General features: G+C 40.3%; 1 protein-coding gene across 8 annotated transcripts in view; it reads left to right on the plus strand.

Moving 5' to 3' along the window:
* The window catches only part of TMCC1 (transmembrane and coiled-coil domain family 1), a 265,968-nt gene extending 246,564 nt beyond the window's left edge, over positions 1 to 19,404 (plus strand). For all 8 annotated transcript variants that reach the window (XM_066351879.1, XM_066351878.1, XM_066351884.1 and 5 more), the window contains 2 exons: positions 5,353 to 5,488; positions 16,926 to 19,404. In XM_066351879.1, coding sequence (XP_066207976.1) covers positions 5,353 to 5,488; positions 16,926 to 17,240 — 451 coding nt within the window. In that variant the 3' untranslated portion in view covers positions 17,241 to 19,404. The remainder of the gene's footprint in view (positions 1 to 5,352; positions 5,489 to 16,925) is intronic.
* Positions 19,405 to 21,154: the final 1,750 nt, after the last annotated feature.

A 21,154-nucleotide genomic window follows, 5' to 3' on the forward strand; every position in this document is an offset into this window, starting at 1 on the left:
GGAGGAGCAGGAAGCATCAACTCCTATATGTGCCTTGACCAGACAAGTGCAGGGTTTTGAACCGGCAACCACAGTGTTCCAGGTCAACGTTTTATCCACTGCGCCACCACAGGTCAGGCCATGTGGTCCTTTCTGACTAGCATCTTTCACTTAGCATAGAATTTTCAACACTCATCCATGTTATAGCATGTGTCAGTACTTCATTTCTTTTTCTTTCCAAATAATAATTCGTTTTATGAATATACCACATTTTGTTTACCCATTTATCAGTTGGTAAACATTGAGTTATTTCTACTTTTTGGCTATTATAAATAATGCTGCTATGAACACTCGTGTGCAAGTTTTTGTGTGGAAATAAGTTTTCATTTCTCTTTGTTGTATACCTGAAGTAGAATTTCTGGGTCAGAAGTTTAGCTTTTTGAGAAACTGTCAAACTGTTTTCCAAAGCAGTTGAACCATGTTACATTTCCCTCAGCAACATACCAGCGTTCAAATTTCTCCATATCCTTGCCAACACTTGTTATTATTTTCTTTTAGGTTCATAATCTTTTTATTATACCCCTCCTCCCATTGCTCCACCTTACCATCAAGCTCCAAACCATCATGTCAATGCATTATTATTCATCTCCCTCTGTAACTATCTAGTATGGATCAGCTGTAGACCTGACTCAGATATCTTACTTAAAGAGAGTTAGCTTATCTGGGCTTATTGAATAGTTTCTAAGTGGCATTACAGTGTAGAAGTTAAAAACTTGAGTTTTGAAGTTAAACCTGGATTCAAATTCTACCTCCCCTACTTAATTTCTGTGTGCCTTGGTCAAGTCACTTTACCTTGCTGAGCTTCAGTTTCCTCATCTGTAAAGTAAAGAAAATGCCTACTACTTTCTTGGGGTCGTGGAAATGAATTTGCATAGAAAGCACTGAATAAATGATAGCTTGCTACTGCTGCTGCTATTACTTTTGAAATCTGTTCTAATGCTATATGTGAGCCATGTTTAAAATCAAATACGAATTCCTAACATTCCTGAAAGACTATACAATTTGTGGGCCAAAAGGTTGGGGCAGTAGCCAATGGAACACATGTCAAAAATGTTACACAAGTAGCTAGTTGCCACCACCAATCAATCCTTAGCTTGGAAGAGTTATTTGCCACCAAGCCCAGCCTTTCTTAAATCCTGAGGGACTGACACATTGGAACACCTCTTTTTAAAAATAACCCTTTGTTAAGGAGAGAGAATTATGAAAATCATCAGATACTAAAAATTACACCATAAAACAGTGGGCTTAATTTCATAAAAAGACAGTGTGTTGGCCCTGGCTGGTTGGGTTGGCTCAATGGTAGAGCCTCAGCGTGGTGTGTGGAAGTCCTGGGTTCGATTCCCAGACAGAGCACACAGGAGAAGCATCCATCTGCTTCTCCATCCTTCCCCCTCTCCTTTCTCTTTATCTCTCTCTTCCTCTCCCACAGCCAAGGCTCCATTGGAGCAAAGTTGGCCCAGGCACTGAGGATGGCTCCATGTCCTCTGCCTCAGGCGCTTGAATGGCTCCAGTTGCAACTGGAGCAATGCCCCAGATGTGCAGAGCATTGCCCTCTAGCGGGCTTGCTGGGTGGGTCCCAGTCGGGCACATGTGGGAGTCTGTCTCTCTGCCTCCCTGCTTCAGAAAAATTCAAAAAAAAAAAAAAAAAGACAATGTGTTAATCTTATGGCATTTGATGAACTTAAAATTTGGTAGAAAATCAGTTCCAGAGGTGGCACCTGTTTTCAAGCACATGCCCTCAGCAACAGATGAAGTAAAAGGCAGAGTCACAGAAAAAATTTACCCTAGTTACAGACAAAAGGTAGAAATGCTTTTTGATCACTCTGTTCAGTCACTTTAGTTACAGAGTTTCAACATGAAAGAATGCGGTTCAGATTCCCATCAAGGATAAAGGAGAACTAAATAGGATTCAGTAACATAGTTTTAAAGGGTCAGACTATGCCCTTTTTTGTTTGTTTATTTTTTAGTGAGAGGAGAGGCAAAGAGACAGACTCCCACATGCATCCCAACTGGGATTCACCTGCCAAGCCCACTAAGGGGCGATGCTCTGCTCATCTGGGGCCATTTCTCCTTTGCTCAGCAACCAGGCCATTTTTTTAGCAACTGAGGCAGAGGCCATGGAGCCATCATCAACACCTAAGTCCAACTTGCTCAAACCAATAGAGCCATGGCTGCAGGAGAGTAAGGGGGAGGAAGGGGAGGAGCAGATGGTCACTTCTCCTGTGTTCCCTGACCAGGAATCGAACCCGGGCCATCCACACACTGGACCAGCGCTCTACCACTGAGCCAACTGGCCTCGGCCCAGACTTACGCCATTTAAAAAAATATCTTCATTTTGGCCCTGGCCAGTTGGCTCAGCGATAGAGCATCAGCCTGGCATGTGGAAGTCATGGGTTCAATTCCTGGCCAGGGCACACAGGAGAAGCGCCCATCTGCTACTCCACCCTTTCTCTCTGTCTCTCTCTTCCCCTCCCACAGCCAAGGCTCCATTGGAGCAAAGTTGGCCTGGGTGCTGAGGATGGCTCCATGGCCTCCACCTCAGGTGCTAGAATGGCAGCGGAGCATCGCCCCCTAGTGGGCTTGCTGGGTGGATCCTGGTCGGGCACATGCAGAAATCTGTCTGTCTGCCTCCCCACCACTTCTCACTTCGGAAAAATACAAAAAATAAATAAATAAACAAAAAAATAAAGTCCCTTGACATTAAAAAAAAAATCTTCATTTTGCTTGACCAAGCGGTGGTGCAGTGGATAAAGCATCAGACTGGGATGCAGAGGACCCAGGTTTGAAACCCCAAGGTCACCAGCTTGACTGTAGGTTCATCTGGCTCGAGCACGGGCTCACCAGCTTGAGAGCAGGGTCACTGGCTTGAGTGTGAGATCATAGACATGACCCCATGGTCTCTGGCTTAAGACCAAGGCTTAAGCAAGGGGTCACTCACTCTGCTGTAGTCCCCAGGTCAAAGCACATATAAGAAAAGCAATCACTGTACAACTAAGGAGCTGCAACGAAAAATTGATTCTTCTTAACTCTCTCCCTTTGTTTGTCTGTCCCTGTCTGTCCCTCTCTGACTCTCTCTCTGTCTCTGTCAAAAAAAACCCCACTTCATTTCTTAGAGAAAGAATAAAGTTTAGGGTATGTAGTTATTTATCATAATTATTGGAAGGGAGAATATTGGTGGTATACAAAGGAAAATTTTTTAAAGAACTCCCATGTATTGCTTAAAAATTTGTGTACTATAGCCTGACCTGTGGTGATGCAGTGGATAAAGCGTCAACCTGGAAATGCTGAGGTTGCCGGTTCAAAACCCTGGGCTTGCCTGGTCAAGGCACATATGGGAGTTGATGCTTCCAGCTCCTCCCCCCTTCTCTCTCTCTGTCTCTCCTCTCTCTCTCTCTCTCTCTCTCTCTCTCTCTCTCTGTCTCTTGCTCTCCTCTCTAAAATGAATAAATAAAAAATTTAAAAAAAATTTGTGTACTATAGATGTGGTTAAAAAGGGAATGAGGAGAGTAGTTTATGTTTGAGTTTGTTGTGACATTTTTGTGTGGTTTTTTTGTTGTTTGTTTTAATGTTCATTTTATTGATTTGAGAGAGACAGGAACATTAGTCTGTCTCTAATTTCCTGACCAGAGATCAAACCAGCAACTTCTGGGCTTTGGGAGGATGCTTTAACCAACCGAGCTATCTGGCCAGTGCTGACTTTTTTTTTTTTTTTTTTTTTTTAATACAAAGTCCTCTGAGGCTCACATGTGAGTGTTAGGTGTGTGCTTGCCTGAGGAGTGTTCAGTGGTAGTATATTCTCCTGTTGGGATGAACCTTCTGTGTAAGAGAGTGTCTTCCATTCTAGTCATCATAAGCTGAAGATGTGTTTATTCTTTCTTTTCTAGTCTTTTTAAATGTGTAGTCGTTAAGCTTTCTCCTACCTATGTAGCTCTTTGTTCGATTTGTGGGACATCACACACAACCTACCCCAGTCTGTCCTCCTCACCTCTACCAGATAACGTATTTTCCTAAAATAGCTGTGTTCATCATGTTACCCTTTCCACCTTCAGCAATCTGCTTTGTACCCATGTACTATCTATTCCAGCATCCCTACCTTTTAAGGCCAAATTTCCCTTTTTTCCTCCAATATAGATCTGTTCCAATTATCTTACACATTTCTACCTCCTGCTCTTGACCTATGTTTTTTTTCACCTAGAATCTCTGATCTTGTCCTTCAGACCTGTTCTAGTGCTATTAGTCCTTAGATGCCCTGTCCATGTTCTTTATACAGAATAAATTTTCTTATATGTACTGTATGTAGTCCTAAGTGCTAGAGATACAAAGTGGATTAAAATGATCCTTGCTCCCAAAATATTATTTTCCTTCATTTTTACTCAGCTATAGTCACACAGGCCTGTGTTCTGTCTCTCAAACCTGCCAAGCTTGTTCGTTCCCATCTTGAGAACTTTATGCTTGCTATTCCTTTTGCTTTAAGATGCCCCCCCCCCCATCTTCAGAGCACTTGTCCTATCATCATTCAAGTTTCAGTTCTCACTTGTTCAAGAGTGTTGAACAGGGAAGAGGCCTTCCCTGACTATTCCAGCTTAACTAGGCACTCTGTTGTATACCTCTAATGATTTTATTTGGTTTACTTATCCATAACTGCAATCATCTTGTTTTTTCTGCCTCCCCACACTGCCATCTCCCACTTTAGAATGTAAACTCCTAAGGGCAGGGTTTCTATCTTGCTTACCATAGCATTCCCAGTACAGTACTTTGAACATACCTGGCACACAGCAGGCTTTCAGTAAATATTTGTTAACTGAGATGTCCCAGATACTGTGCTTGGCCATGGAAACAATGAACTCTGGATCATGAACATCCAGATACGTGACCTGTCCAATGTCAGAATAAGCTACTGGTGACTGCTTGGTCAGTTTCAGTTTATGTGCTCTTTATCTTTTGATGAGACCTGCTTAATTGTACTCTAGTTTTTGCCTCTCCCATATGCTGCTCAGAACAGAAGAAGAACTGCCTCATTTACTATAGGTATGCTCAGAGCTAACCAGGGCTGCTAGCATTGCTGCAAATACTGTGGGTGAAGAAGAATGTGGAAGAGCTATGTTGCTGCTGTGTAATGGCCTTGTGATAAGCTGTCCATTCCAGGAACATGCTGTACCCACTAGCATTCCCTATTACTCTAGGCCACTCAATTTCTTTGTGCTTTTATTTTCTTCCTTTGCAGAATGAATTTGGGGAATTGGATGTGAACAGTACCAAGAAAAATAATACAGAATGCCTAAAATCTTAACTTTCCCCCTTCCCCTTTCTTAGATGTGAACGGTTAGAAGAACAACTAAATGACCTAACAGAGCTCCACCAGAATGAAATCTTGAACTTAAAGCAGGAATTGGCCAGCATGGAAGAGAAAATTGCATACCAGTCCTATGAACGGGCCCGGGACATCCAGGTTAGAATAAAGGATCCAGGTGTAAAAGCAAAAGATTTAAAGAAAGTAGAATGGTGTTGCCAAGGCCTAGTGGTCAGGGGAACTTGGGAGAATTGTTTAATAGGTACAGTGTTTCAGTTTTACAAGATGAAAAGAACTACAAGATGGATTGTGGAGATTTTGCACAGCAATATAAATATATTTAATACCATAGAACTGTACATATGAAAATGGTTAAAATGATAAATTTTGTTTTGTGTATTTTACTACAATAAAAAGAAGGATAAAGAATGAAGTACTGATATATTTTACAGCATGGATGAATCTGAATAACATTGTGTTCAGTGAAAAGAAACCGGTCACAAAAGACCACACATTATGATTCCATTTATATGAAATGTCCAGAATAGAGCAATCCAGACAGAAAGTAGATTAGTGGTGTCAGGGGCTGTGGGAAAGGGGAGTAGGGAGTGATAGCTAAGAAGTAGGGGGTCGGTTCTTTTTAGGATGATGAAAATGTTCTGGAATTTTTATTGTAGTGATAGTTGCACAACATTGTGAACTTACTAAATGTCATTGAATTGTACACTTTAAAATGCTAAATTTTATGTTATATGTATTTTACCACGGTAAAAAGAAGTTTAGGGGAAAAAGGATGGGGAGGATAGAGTATCAAAAGAAGCTAATACCCAATGTAATACACCTCTTCAAATGAGATATATTTCTCAAAAATTTATACTATTTGGGAGGTGTATGTTTACTTGGGTTCTTGGGAAATGTTTTTTAGGATCACAGTAGTTTCAGTCTGTGGAAAACCACATGCATTGCATCTGTTGGTTACTGCTTCTAGAGCTGCTCTAACAAGTCTCATGGCCATCTTGCCTGTCTTCTTCAGGGCTTTTGTCCTAGCTGCAAAATGGGCTTTTGTCCTAGCTGCCAAGTCCAAACCTTTTACAGACACATTGTCAGGCAGTTTGCAGGAATGCACATGGCAGCAATGTTAAAGGCTAGTAGTAGCCCTTTAGTTTATTCTGTGGGAAAATAGAATATTTAACTATTGCTCATCTCATTTGGGAGGTATGTCAAAGAGAGTAGTTAGTTGGTAGTTTCATGTGAAGGCATTTCAAAATTAGTTTTAGAGAAGGTCAGGAAACTTGTATTATAGTAGAATAAAAGAATCAAGAGACTGTCTATATATTATTTGCCTCACTGCCATCTTCACCAGGCCCCTGGAATTCTGTTTATTTCTTAGTTGTTTTTCTCCTCAAGATCATAGTGGACATTGGAAGTATCTGTGGTCTGTTCATTCTCCAGCTAGCTTCAATTTCAATCTGAAGTCGCTGGCTTCTCACTTCAAATCCTAGGAAGTCAGGACCCATTGAAACCAAGACCAAAAATCCCAGTTTCACCACTGCTGAACTTTTGAAGATATCTGACCATAGCTAAGGAAATAGGTTCAGTCCTCTGAGTTTTATAGTAAATTTCATAAAAACTCATGAGTGAAGGTCATGGCCTTAAGGAGAGCTGATATATTTGGTCTAATATTTGAGCATAGTGTCCTTTTTACAAAGTTCAAACTTAAAAAGGGGGAGTATACTTAAAAGACAGAGCAGAAAGCCCTTTTCACTGATGTCAGGGATTTACTTGACTTAAAAAAACACCAGGTAGTATGTACAATGATGTCCAAAGGATGTTCCGATCTTCATTGTTATAACATTGGAAATAACCTAGATATTTTCAAGAGGAACTGGCTGAATAAACTGTGACATATTTATACTAAGAAATTACTATGTAGCAATTAAAAAGAATGAGGTAGATCTCTACATATTGACATAAAGAGATCACCAAGACTCACTGTTGAGTGAAAAAGGCAAGTTGTGGACCAGTTCCTATATTAAGATAGAATAATTATCAAATATCAAAAAATAATTCCATACATTGGCCTAGGCACACATATGCATACACTTAAACATAGGTGAAAGGATGAATACAAAGTAAATTGAGTTTTACTTTTAAGGACAGTGGTAGGAATTGAGCAAAATATCAAAAGAGAGTATGTGTCCTATTTGAAAAAAATTTTTTTTAAGATTTTATTTATTGATTTTAGAGAGAGAAGGGGGAAAAGAAAGGCAAGAGGGAGGAGCAGGAAGCATCAACTCATAGTTGCTTCTCATATGTTTCTTGACTGGGCAAGCATGGGGCTTCAAACCAGCAACTTCAGCATTCCGGGTTGATGCCTTATTCACTGTGCCACCACAGGTCAGGCAACAGTAGGTATGTCTTATTTAACTTAAATCAATAATTTTTCAATGAAAAAGAGAAACAAAATTATATATTTGAGATCTTTTCAGTCAGTAAAATGTTTGACCAAATCTAATTGTGGCCACTGCTTCTTGTGAGCCATCCCATAGGAGTGCATAGGAGACAGTTTAGGTGAATACTAGTCTAATCTCCTTCTGTTACCTTGTATTTGACCACCTTTACCCTCTTCGTCCTCCCCCAAACCCCTCGTTCTCTGGTAACCACCATTTTGTTTTCTGTATTTTTTAGTTTGTTTTTTTGTTGTTGTTGTTTATTTAGTTTGTTCATTTGATGCTTTTTGTTTTATATCTCACTTATGAATGAAATCATATGTATGGTTCTGTTCTTTTCTGTCTGACTTATTTCACTTAGCACAAAACTCTCGAGATCCATCCTTCTTATCATAAATGTCAACATTTCATCTTTTTATGACTTAGTAGTAGCCCATTGTGTATCTATACCACATCTTTATTTAATCATCTGTCAGACACTTGTGTTGTTTGCATTTCTTGGATACTGTAAATAATGCTGTAGTGAACATAGGTGTCTATATATCTTTATGAATTGTTTTCAAATTTTGGGGGTAGATAACCAAAAGAGGGATTGTTGGGTTGTATGGTAGCTCTATTCTTGATTTTTTTTGAGGAATTTCTATACTGTATTCCATAGTGGCTGTACCAATCTATATTCCTACCAGCAGTATATGAGAGTTCCCTTTTCTCCACATCCTTTTCAACATTTCTTTCTTGTCTTATTGATAATAACTGTTCACATGGGTGTGTGCTGGTACCTCACTGTAGTTTTGATTTGCATTTCCCTTATAGTTAGTAATGTTGAGCATTTTTTCATGTTATCTGTGGGTCATCTGTTTACAGAGTTCAACCTATTCAGGTCCTCTGCCCATTTTTTTTTGGATTTTTATCCCCTTCTCAGAGGTATAGTTTGCAAATATCTTCTTCCATTTGGTCCATTGCCATTTTGTTTTGTTGATATTTCTTTTGCTATGCAGAGCTTTTTAGTTTGATGTAGTCCTTCCTGTTCATTTATTTTTGCTTTTACTTCCCTTGCCTTTGGTGTCAAGTTCACAAACATCCCTCTGAACTTTAAGGTCTTAAAGTTTTGTGTCTGTTTTCTTCCATGTCTCTTATTGTTCCAGGTCTTATATTCAAGCCTTTAATCTACTGGATCATTTGAATGCATGATGTCAGGAAGCAGTCTAGTTTCATTCTTTGCATGTGACTTTCTAGTTTTCCCTTACTATTTATTGAAGACTTTCTCCATTGTATGTTTTTGGCTCCTTTGTTGAAAATCAGTTGCCCATGTATATATGAGTTTATCTCTGAGCTCTCAATTCTGTTCCATTGGTCTGTGTGTCTTTCTCTGCCAGTACCTTATTGTTTTGATTACTATAGTTTTGTATAGTTTGAAGTCAGGTAGTATGATACCTGTAGCTTTGTTCTTTTTTTTCCTCAGGATTGATTTGGCTATTTGGGGTCTTTTGTGATTCCATACAAATTTGAAGATTTTGTTTTTGTTTTCTGTTTCTGTGAAAAATGCTATCGGAGTTTTGATAGGGATTGCATTAGATCTATGTATTGCGGTAGGTAATACAGTCATTTTAACTGTTAATTCTTATAATCCATAAACACAGAATATCTTTCCATTTCTTTGTCTTTTTCAGTTTCTTTCAACAATGTCTTACAGTTTTCAGTGTACAGGGCCTTCACTTCTTTTGATAAGTTTATTCTTAAATACTTTATCCTTTGTTGTGATTGTAAAGGGGTTATTTTTTCTTCATTTCTCTTTCTGACACTTCATGGTTAGTGTATAGGAGTGTAACAGATTTTGTATGTTGATTTTGTACCCTGCAACTTTACTGTATTTATTGTTTTTCATAGTTTTCCTGACATCTTTAGGATTTTTTATGTAGAAAATTATGTCATTTGCAAATAATGACAGTTTTACTTCTTCATTCCCAATTTGGATGCCTTTTATTTTTTCTCTTGCTTGATTACTCTAGCAAGGATTTCTAGTACTATGTTGAATAGCACTGATGAGAGTGGGCATCCTTGTCTTGTTTCTAATCTTAGAGGAAAACTCACCATTGAGTATCATATTAGCTGAGAATTTGTTTTATATGGCCTTTATTTTATTAAGGTACTTTTCTTCTGTCCCTGTTGTATTAAATGTTTTATCATAAATGGATGTTGTATCTTGTCATATGCATACATTGAACCATCCTTGTATCCCTGGAATGAACCCCACTTGATTGTGATGTATTATATTTTTAATATATCATTTATTCCATTTGCGAGTACGTATTTTGTTCAGGATTTTTGCATCTATGTTCATCAGAAATATTGGCCTGTAATTATATTTTTTTGTGTTGTTCTTGCCTGGTTTTGTCATCAGGGTAATAATGTTGGCTTTATAAAATGAGTTAGAAAGTATTCCCTCCTTTCAGTTTTTTGGAAGAGTGAGAATTATAGGTATTAAATCTTCTTTGAATGTTTGGTGGAATTTACCAGTGAAACCATCTGGTCCTGGACTTTTGTTTTTCAGGGAAGTTTTTATGACAGTTTCAATTTCCTTACTAGTGTTTAGGTTTTTCAATTTTTCATGTCTCAATCTAGGAAGATTATCTATTTCTATGAATTTTGGTAGTTTATTGTAGTTAATAGTATTCTTGTATAATCCTTTGTATTTCTCTGGTGTCCATAGTAACTCCTCTTTCATTTCTGATTTTATTTATTTGGGTCTTTTCAAATAACCAGCTCTTTGCTTCATTAATTTCTTTTATTGCCTTTTGTTCTGTATTTCATTTATTTCCACTCTAATTTTTATTACTTTCTTCTTTCTGACTTTGGGCTTCCTTTGTTCTTTTTTTTGGTTCTTTAAGGTGTAATGTTAGATGGTTTATTTGAGATTTTTCTTGTTTCTTGAGATAGGCCAGTAATGTTCTAAACTTCTCTTCTTTTTTTTTTTTTTTTTTTTTTTTTTGTATTTTTCTGAAGTTGGAAATGGGGAGGCAGTCAGACTCCCGCATGCGCCCAACCAGGATCTGCCCGGCACTCCCACCATGGGGTGATGCTCTGCCCATCTAGGGCATTGCTCCGTTGCAACCAGGGCCATTCTAGCGCCTGAGGCAGAGGCCATGGAGCCATCCTCAGTGCCCGGGTCAACCCTGCTCCAATGGGGCCTTGGCTGTAGGAAGGGAAGAAAGAGACAGAGAGGGAGGGGTGGAGAAGCAGATGGGCACTTCTTCTGTGTGCCCTGGCCGGGAATCGAACCCGGGACTCCTGCACGCCAGGCTGACACTCTACCACTGAGCCAACCGCCCAGGACCTAAACTTCTCTTCTATTACTGCTTTTGCTGCATCCCCAAAATTTTGGTATGTTGTATTTTTATTTTCATTTGTCTCTATGTATCTTTTGATCTCTTACTCTTTTTTGACCAAATAGTTGTTCAGTAGCATGTTGTTTTATATCCATACATTCATGTTTTTACCAGCTTTCTTCTTGTATTTAATTTCCAGTTTCATACCACTGTGGTCAGATATTATAGTTGGTATGATTCTGTGTTCTTAAATTTATTGAGACTAGTTTTGTGCTCCAGCATGATCTAACCTTGAGAATGTTTTGTGTGCACTAGAGAAGAATGTATATTCTGTCATTTTGGAATGGAAAGTTCTATAAATATCAAATATGTTCTGCTAATGCATCATTTAAGGTGGATATTTTCTTGTTGACTTTCTTTTTGGATGTTCTACCCGTTGCTGTTAATGGGGTATTCAGATATCCTACTATAATTGTTTTTTTTGTCAGTTTCTCCCTTTAGGTCTGTTAATAATTGCTGATATATTTTGGTGCTTCCAAGTTGGGTGCATGTATATTGATAAGTGTTATGTCTTCCTGGTGAATTGTCCCTTTTATCATTATAAAATGTTTGTCTCTTTTTTACCTTTCTTTTCCTTTCTTTCTTTAGAGAGAGAGAAGGGGGGGGGGAACATCGAGCTGCTCTCATATGTACCCTGACTGGGGAATCAAACTGGCAACCTCAACACTCTAGAAAGATGCTCCAACCAACTGAGCTATCTGGAGCTATCTGGCCAGGGCTTAATTTTTTAGATACAGAGAGAGTAAGGGAGAGAGAGAGGAGTGGGAAAGGAAACATTTATCTGTTGTTCCACTCAGTTGTACATTCATTGGTTGCTTACCGAGTGTGCCCTGGCCAGGATTGAACCTGTAACCCTTTTGTTTCAGGGTGATGCTCTTAACCAACTGAGCTAACCAGCCAGGGCCTTTACCTTTCTTATCTTGAAATCTCTTTTGTCTGATATAAGTATGGCTGCCTCTACTTTTCTCTGGATGCCATTTGCTTAGAGCAGTGCTTCTCAAACTTTTTGAAGTCGGGGCGCATTTAAAATTCTACAAAGAATTGTAGGTGCACTATACAGATTTCTGCGAAATATGTTAAATAATTAAGTCAAATATTAAAGAAAAAATATATAAAGTCCAAGCGTGCTTTTATGGTAATTAAATGAAATAAATATGACAAAATTAAATTCTGACATTAAAAAACATTTTTATGTTACATTTTTTGAGTTATGCTTTTTAGAATTCATAAAAAAGAGGGGTTAAAAATTAAAAAATGACAAAAAAGTTATCTTTTTATATATATAGATACATTCTTAATAAGATTTAGTAAGTTTGGCAGGTCCTGGCACAAATGTGTTAAGTTTTCTCATTCTTGTGTTTATGAGAAACATGAGCCTGATGTGTCTTAGCGATTTCTTCAGTGTTTGGGCATATATATTTGAAAGGCAAACTCATTTCCTTGTCAATACATTGAAGATTCCTCTCTTTTTACTTTTAGTTGTGTTGAGTGCAGAAAACCCCCACCATACATATTACCTTAACTTTACACCAAACAAAGGATAGAAGAAACTTGCCTCTACTCTTTCCAGGGAACATGGGAAGTAGTGTAAACAATCCAGCACCACAGCTTAACAGCCTTTTCAACCTAATCAGGCAAGTGAGGTGGGGGGTTGGGCAGACTGTCAGTTTACAGCCAATTTCCCACACCTCTGTCCCCCCAAAAATCTAAACTCCAAAAATCCTGTTGGTTTTTTGGTCCCCAACAGGCACATATTTCTTTGGAATACCATAAGGCACACCTGAAATCTTCTAGGGCACACACTTTGAGAGCCACTGGCTTAGAGTATCATCTTCCACCCCTTCATTTTAAGCCTATGTTTGTCTTTGTAGCTGAGATGGTCTTCTGAGACAACATATAGTTGGGTCTTGTTTTTTAATCCACCCTGCTACTCTGTGCCTTTTGATTGGCAAGTTCTATTTACATTTTGGGTGATTATTGATATATGAAGACTTACTACAGCCATTTTATCTTTTGGTTTCAGATTCTGTCTCTCTATTATTTCTTTTTCCTTGTGTTTCTGTCTGTTGCTTTAGTTTGGTGGTTTTCTATAATTTTTTTCTTCTGTTTCTTTTTTTTATATTGCATGTCTCAGCTCTAGATATTTTTGTATGTGTGGTTACTATTAGGTTTATGTAAAAAAAGGTATCATACATATAGTAGTCCTTTTTCTTACTGCATCTTATCTCTGTTCATTTATGTAAGTTTAGTTCTTTTCCTCCTCCCTTTTATGTTTTTGTGAAGATAGTCTTTTTTAAGTGCTCTTTTTCTCCTTTAACCTTTATGCTATAATTAAGTGTTTAATACCCTATTCTGAAATAGAGTTGCAATTTCTGCTTCTATCTTATTCAAAGTTTTATATACTTTTGTCTTTTTTGTTTCAGGTAGTAGAGCTCCTTTATACATTTCTTACAATGCAGGTCTTTTTTTTTTTTTTTTTTTTTTGTATTTTTCCGAAGCTAGAAACGGGGAGAGACAGTCAGACAGACTCCCTCATGCGCCCGACTGGGATCCACCCGGCACGCCCACCAGGGGGTGACGCTCTGCCCACCAGGGGGCGATGATCTGCCCCTCCGGAGCCATCGCTCTGCCGTGACCAGAGCCACTCTAGCACCTGGGGCAGAGGCCAAGGAGCCATCCCCAGCGCCCGGGCCATCTTTGCTCCAATGGAGCCTCGGCTGCGGGAGGGGAAGAGAGAGACAGAGAGGAAGGAGAGGGGGAGGGGTGGAGAAGCAGATGGGCGCTTCTCCTGTGTGCCCTGGCCAGGAATTAAACCCGGGACTTCTGCACGCCAGGCCGACGCTCTACCACTGAGCCAACCGGCCAGGGCCTACAATGCAGGTCTTATGGTGGTTCCCTCAGCTTTTGTTTGAGAAAGTTTTTATTACTCCTTCATATTTAATGGGTAACTTTGCTGGATATTTTATTCTTGGCTGATTATTTCTTTCAGTATTTTGAATATTTCATTTCACTCTCTTCTGGCTTGTAGAATTTCTGCTGAAAAATCTGATGATGATCTAATGGGTTTCCTTTGTAGGTTAGACTTTTCCCCTGACTGCCTTACAAATTCTTTCTTTGTCATTAGCTTTTGACAGCTTACTATATATAATAATGTCTTGGAGAAGTTTTTTTTGCATTGAGGTAATTAAGTATTCTATTAACTTCTTGAATTTGAGGGTCTGTTTCCACAGGTTTGGGAAATTTTCATTGATTATTTGTTTGAATAGTCTCTGTTTCTGCCTTCCTCACTTCTCCTTCTGGTTAGTATACCTATTATACCTATCTTGCTTATTTATTTATTTATTTATTTATTTATTTTGTATTTTTCTGAAGTGAGAAGTGGGGAGGGAGGCAGAGAGACAGACTTCTTCATGTGCGTGACTGGAATCCACCTGGCATGCCCACTAGGGGGCGATGCTATACCCATCTGGAGCATCACTCTGTTGCAACCAAAGCCATTCTAGCACCTGAGGCGGAGGCCATGGAGCCATTCTCAGTGCCCAGGCCAACTTTGCTCCAGTGGAACCTTGGCTGTGGGAGGGGAAGAGAGAGATAGAGAGAAAGGAGAGAGAGAAGGGTGGAGAAGCAGATGGGTGTTTCTCCTGTGTGCCCTGGCCAGGAATCAAACCCAGGATATCCACACGCTGGGCCAACACTCTACCACTGAGCCAATCGTCCAGGGCCCTATCTTGCTCTTCTTAATGGAGTTAGATAATTCTTGTAGAGCTTGCTTGCTTGCTTACTTGCTTTTCTTTCTCCTTAGTTCTCCTTTCTTTTGGGAAATGTCTAGGTTTCTGTCTTTGACCTTGCTAATACTCTCTTCCACCTGGTCTGCTCTGTTTCCAGGGCTCTCTAATGCATTCCTCATCTCATTTATTGAGTTCTTCAGCTCCGCAATTTTATTTGGTTCCTTTTCAAAGTTCCAGTCTCTTTGATAAAGTACTCCTTTTGTTCATTCTTTTTTTTTTTTATGACAGAGAGAGGGACAGATAGGGACAGACAGACAGGAAGGGAGAGAGATGAGAAGCATCAGTGCTTCACTGCAGCACCTTAGTTGTTCATTGATTGCTTTCTCATATGTGCCTTGACTGGGGGGGGGGGGAGGCTTCAGCAAACCAAATGACCCCTTGCTCAAGCCAGCGAGCCTGCGCTCAAGCTGGCAACCTCAGGGTTTCGAACTTGGGTCCTCCACATCCCAGTCCGATGCTCTATCCACTGCGCCACTACCTGGTCAGGCTGTTCATTCATTTTCTACCTGAGATTCATTGACCTACCTTTCTGAGTTCTCTTGCTACCTCATTGAGCTTTTTCATAACTGCAACTTTAAATTCTGTGTCTTTTTTTTTTTTTTTTTTTTTTTTTGTATTTTTCTGAAGCTGGAAACGGGAGAGACAGACAGACTCCAGCATGCGCCCGACCGGGATCCACCCGGCACGCCCACCAGGGGCGATGCTCTGCCCACCAGGGGGCGATGCTCTGCCCATCCTGGGCGTCACTATGTTGCGACCAGAGCCACTCTAGCGCCTGAGGCAGAGGCCACAGAGCCATCCCCAGCACCCAGGCCATCTTTGCTCCAATGGAGCCTTAGCTGTGGGAGGGGAAGAGAGAGACAGAGAGAAAGGAGAGGGGGAGGGGTGGAGAAGCAGATGGGCGCCTCTCCTGTGTGCCCTGGCTGGGAATCGAACCCAGGACTTTTGCACGCCAGACCGATGCTCTACCACTGAGCCAACCGGCCAGGGCCAAATTCTGTGTCATTTAAGTCACAGTTTTCTGTGACTTTCAGTTTGGTTTCTGGGAACCTTTACATTTTCTTTCTGTGCTCCTATATTACGTTGGTGATTTGTGATATTTGATGGATTATTTCTCTACCTGCGCATATGAGGTAGTGAGCTCTTTTCATGTTTACTGTTTTGCTCTCAACAATTCAGCAGCTTAATAGTTTGGGTGCTATCGTTTTTTGAATAGGTGGTGTTATAGCACAAGGTTTTCTTTTCTCTTACCAGCACTATTTGCACCTCTGGGACCATGGTAAAGTGGCATCACTTCAGTTAAGAAGAATGCTGTGTACCCACTAGAATGGTGGGTGTCCCTCTGGGACCAGCTTGCCTTGGTTAAAAGATACCACCACTTTGGTAGGGGTATATGATGTGTAGTGGACAATTGTTTTTTGTGAGCTCCCAGAGCTACCTCCTTTTTACTAGTAGCCACTGGTCCTCCTAGTTTAGGGGGTGTCTCCAGTGCCTCTACTAGTCTCTGCTAAGATAGGGAAGAGGGGACATTCATAATTTTGCAGCCCTGACATACTGTTTAAGATATCTCAGTTTTCTCTACCTGGCTCTGTTGGGTTGGATGGGGCAAGGGAGGCAAGTTCATGATGTTGTAACTGCACCCAACTGCCAGCAACAGCTGTCAGCACCTCTGCATTGCCCTGGTCTTCTCAGCCTTCTTTGCTGGGCTTTTCAGATGTTCTGATGCAGTGATCTTTTGGCATGTTTGTGTGTTGAGTAGGGGGTCCTTTGCTGAGTCATAGTTGTCTGACTTACAAATTTAAGGGGAGAAACAAAGGAGTCTTCTCATTCCACCATGATGCTGTGGTCACTCTCTGGTGTATTTTAAATCATTGGCATAGCTCAAGATGCATCTAGCTTGCCCCAGGAGCAAGCCAGCTGTTCAGATTACTTGTGAGCAAAAGGCTTAACTATTCCCTGTTCTGGCCCACAGGAGGCCCTGGAGGCGTGCCAGACCCGCATCTCCAAGATGGAACTGCAGCAGCAGCAGCAGCAGGTGGTACAGCTGGAAGGGCTGGAGAATGCCACTGCCCGGAACCTTCTGGGCAAACTCATCAACATTCTTCTGGCTGTCATGGCAGTTCTTTTGGTCTTTGTCTCCACAGTAGCCAACTGTGTGGTTCCTCTTATGAAGACTCGCAACAGGACGTTCAGCACTTTATTCCTTGTGGTTTTCATTGCCTTTCTCTGGAAGCACTGGGATGCCCTCTTCAGCTATGTGGATCGGTTCTTCTCCTCCCCCAGATGATACTGGCAAAAGAAGGCAGTGCTCCCCTACCCTCTGGCGAGTGCATGCAGCGAAGAATTAGACAGCAACTTACCCACTCTGAAGTTTTCTAAAACGACAAAAGAGTTGAGTGAATCTGTTTACATTTAGAATAATGTTTTTTTTCTTCAAGAGACACAATTGCAATAGTATTTTTTAGATTTTATCCAAGAAGTTTTTTGGGCAAAAATCTTGGATCATTTTTATGTAGCATGATTTTCCTTGGGATGCAAATCTTCAAACAGTTCTTTAACATGAACCAACAATCTGGAGCACACTGAAGGGCATCTAAATTGTGGCTTGAAGGACTGCACTAAAACCCACTAAAAAGATGTGAAAACCTGATTAGGAAAACCAGTTAAACCTAACACCCTGCCTTGTCTGGGCTCACCACCTCTCCCCCTCCCAGACTAACTTTACTGTGAAATCCTACCACATTCCATGTCTGAATTTTTGGATTCAGGGTGGATTTTTCTTGTCTGTGGAAGAACACATGGATCTCCCTGGCTTTCTCACCCAAGTGAGCCACTCACGCTAATGCTGGAAGTATGATCGCTTTTGAACCTGGTCCCTTAACCTTTGCTAGGATACAAAAGTGAGAGCATCATGCCCCAAAGGATCACTGCACAGTCCTACTACAGTATTTTGAAGTAGCCCTTCAAATACTTAACTTTAAGCAAAATCCCAGGGCCGCACTTTTAAGGGTTTTTTTAAAATGTGTTTAGTCACCAATTAAAATAAAATAAAAAACAGAAAATCCGAACAGCATACTTGAAGAATGTAATACAAACTCTCAGTGCTTCCTTATGGTTTCTAATAGGATTTTTATTATTGTTGTTATTATTATTGGGTTTTTTTGGAAACGGTCGGGAGGGTCTTTTATTTTTTCTTTGAAATAAAGAAGTGATGTTTTTAAATGAAGAAATGTGTGGATATTTAAGTGTGCTGCTGCTCCCTCTTGTATTGAAACAGTTTGAGTAAAGGAAGACTGGCTTTAAATGCTGCCCTCTGATGCCCTTGTTTTGTGATGCAGCTTAAACTCGTCTTCTGGCTGCTGCTGCTTTTTGGTGTTTGCTGCCCCCCCCCCCGACACACACACACACACACACACACACACACACACACACACACACCACTTACTTCGTGGGCTTGGCTTGGTTGGAGAGGAAAGGGGTGTGCAGGGAGAAGCAGTTTCCAGAAACCAGCATGATAGGGTAGAGAATTTTTACCGCAACAAATGTTCATTCAGTGACGTTGGATTAGGGTTGTCTTGAGGAAAAAATTGAGACTGTATTATGAGAGTCCTCAATAATTTCTTTTGTTTCCTTAATTTATTTTTTTAACACCCCCTATTACTGAAACCAAAGTGATTTTGAATATTCTTGTGTGCATCTTGGCCCCTGCATCCTTAATTCCAAAGCTTTATTTTGTCTGCCTGAGAGAATCAACTAAAGGTGATTCTCCCTAAAGAGCAAAGAAGGAGATGCCAGGTAGGGGGACCTAAGTTAAGGGTGTAAAATGTTGTCAGCTTCTTATTTATATAGACTGACTTGTTAACATAACTATGCTCAGTGGACTTCTAGAGACAGTGTAGAAAAATGGACTGAGACTTCTTCCCCATCCTAGAAGGAAGGGTAGAATTTGGGCTTTCAGAGCTTATCTAGAAAGCTTGGCTAATCTTTTCATATTTGTAGTATTGAATCCCAAAATGTAGTTTCCTCTTGGCCTCAGCACTCTGTGCAACCAAGTGATGAGCAAGGGGCACAAGATGTGCCCCCAAAGTAGTAGCAGAACGTGCTTTGCCTGTTCCCCCATCCTGGGAAATTCCTTCGAAGCCAGATTAGCACTGCCTTGTCTGTCTGAGAGCATGGTTTACACGACAGCCCACAGGAGGCTGTGGCTTTGCCAGGCTGGCCTTCCTAGAGTCAGCGTGTTGTTACCATAATCATCTTGATATTTTAACTCAGGAACCCGAGTCTTCATTCCATCCCCAGATGATTGTTGCACACCTGTTAGCTGTATTGACTTCTGAAAATTATTTCCCAGCAGGGTCCAGGGTTGGGATCTTTTTGGTTTTTTGTTTTGTTTTGTTTTTTTAATCACAGGGGTGATTTTTCTTTTAGGGAAAATTATTGGAACCAATTCATGTTCAGGCCAAAAACAAATTGTTTCCAAGCCTGTGTATTTAAAATGTTAACTTTGTCTAAAAATATTGCAGTGACTGTAGACAGGAGTGCCAAGGGACACCACGACCTTGTAGAACTAGCAGTTTGTCCTTTCTGCTTTAGCTTCAGGCTCAGAGTAAAGAGTCCACAAAGCTATTGAAAAGACATTCTAGCCACAGTCCTCCAGTTTTTCTAAGATGGAACCTTTGAGTCCCCTAAACTGTGTAGAGGCTACTAAATTATGTGGGCACTGGAAGTCACTGTGATAGATAAATTGAAATTGTTCCATAAGCCTTGGAATGGTTTCCGTCAAAGGAAGGTTTTCACCTCTGGAAAACCCCTGAGCTCCCAGCCAAACTTGCCTGTACGAACTTTCCATCCTCCTCTCTCAAACTGTTTTAGGAAGGACCTTTAGTCTTGATCGGGTACAATAATGGCCTTCTAGCTCTCTTGCCTCTTGATTGTTCACCAGGCCCAAAAGTTGTCCACATTTAATGCTGTTTATAACTATGAATCTGTTTTGATGCCCTTCCCCATTTTCTGCTGCCATACCTATTACCTTTGAGTTTCTTTGCATTATGGCTGTTTTTGGATCCCCTTGTCTGTTCAGAGCTCGTCTATAACCTCACTCGAATGGTTTAACAACTGTTCTGTGGGTGGAAAATGCCCTTTGTTTTAATGCTGCTTCTCTTTTAAAGACTATGTGCATTCCCTTTGAAATGAAGCATTCCTGGATTTCTTGCTAGTGGTGGTGCCTGAGGCTGGCTGTGGTAACTTGAGTGACTCTGTTCAGGTTGTAGACTGACTAGTATTTTACCTTTTTATGATAATTGAAGGACGCGTCTGTCTGCTCCAGTTTCAATTCCTTGGTATACACTCAGTGCATCCTAGCAAAGAAGACTTTATGTTCCACTGACCCCTTAGGCAAAAGTAGGTTAAATTTTACATTTTAGTGACTGGAGCAAAGCTTCTTCTCCCTGTACCCCCTCCACCCTACTGAGGTAAAAATCTGAGACCAAGAAAAATACTGGTAGCCATGACCTAATAATGAGCATATTTTCATGTGGTTTTCACTGCATTTGGTTTTGTTTCTAATTCCATATTCCTTTGAGGTACAGTCAGATGAAATGCTGAATTCTGAGTGAGTTCTAGTAAGGAGCTGCCTTTCAGCTTTGGAAGGTATGCATCTAAAACAAAACCAAATATAACCAACAAATCCACAAAGGCAAAATTATGGTTTCTAACCCCAAACAAGACTGAGGATTTTGAATGTGGCTCTAAGACTTACCACTTCTGTCTGTTATGTATGCTAGGTGATACCCTCAGTAGGATTGACTACTAGACTGTAAGCGTGTTTATCAAAGTGTGTAAGAATAAAAACTCACTTGCACGAATTGAAAAGTTCAGAAATGACACTTGTGAACGTGTGAACATTAACACTGTAGTTGATAGATCTTAAGCTGCTAATTGTTGAGAGAGAATTACATTTATGTTTTGTCTGGTTGCTGCAGATTCTCAGCAGCACTTTTACTGTACATACAAATTGAAATAAAGACCTCAGCTATTAACGAGGTGGTTGGACTCGGGTTTGTTTTGCTCTTTATTTTTGCATATTCAGTGTCAGTGACAAGTTTGTCAGTCTGAAAACTTTCTACTAGTTTGTGCATTAGAAACACTCTGTGTGTGTGTGTGTGTGTGTGTGTGTGTGTGTGTATGTATGTGTGTGTGTGT

This window comes from Saccopteryx leptura, chromosome 10 (assembly GCF_036850995.1).
Source record: "Saccopteryx leptura isolate mSacLep1 chromosome 10, mSacLep1_pri_phased_curated, whole genome shotgun sequence".
NCBI classification, from domain to species: domain Eukaryota; kingdom Metazoa; phylum Chordata; class Mammalia; order Chiroptera; family Emballonuridae; genus Saccopteryx; species Saccopteryx leptura.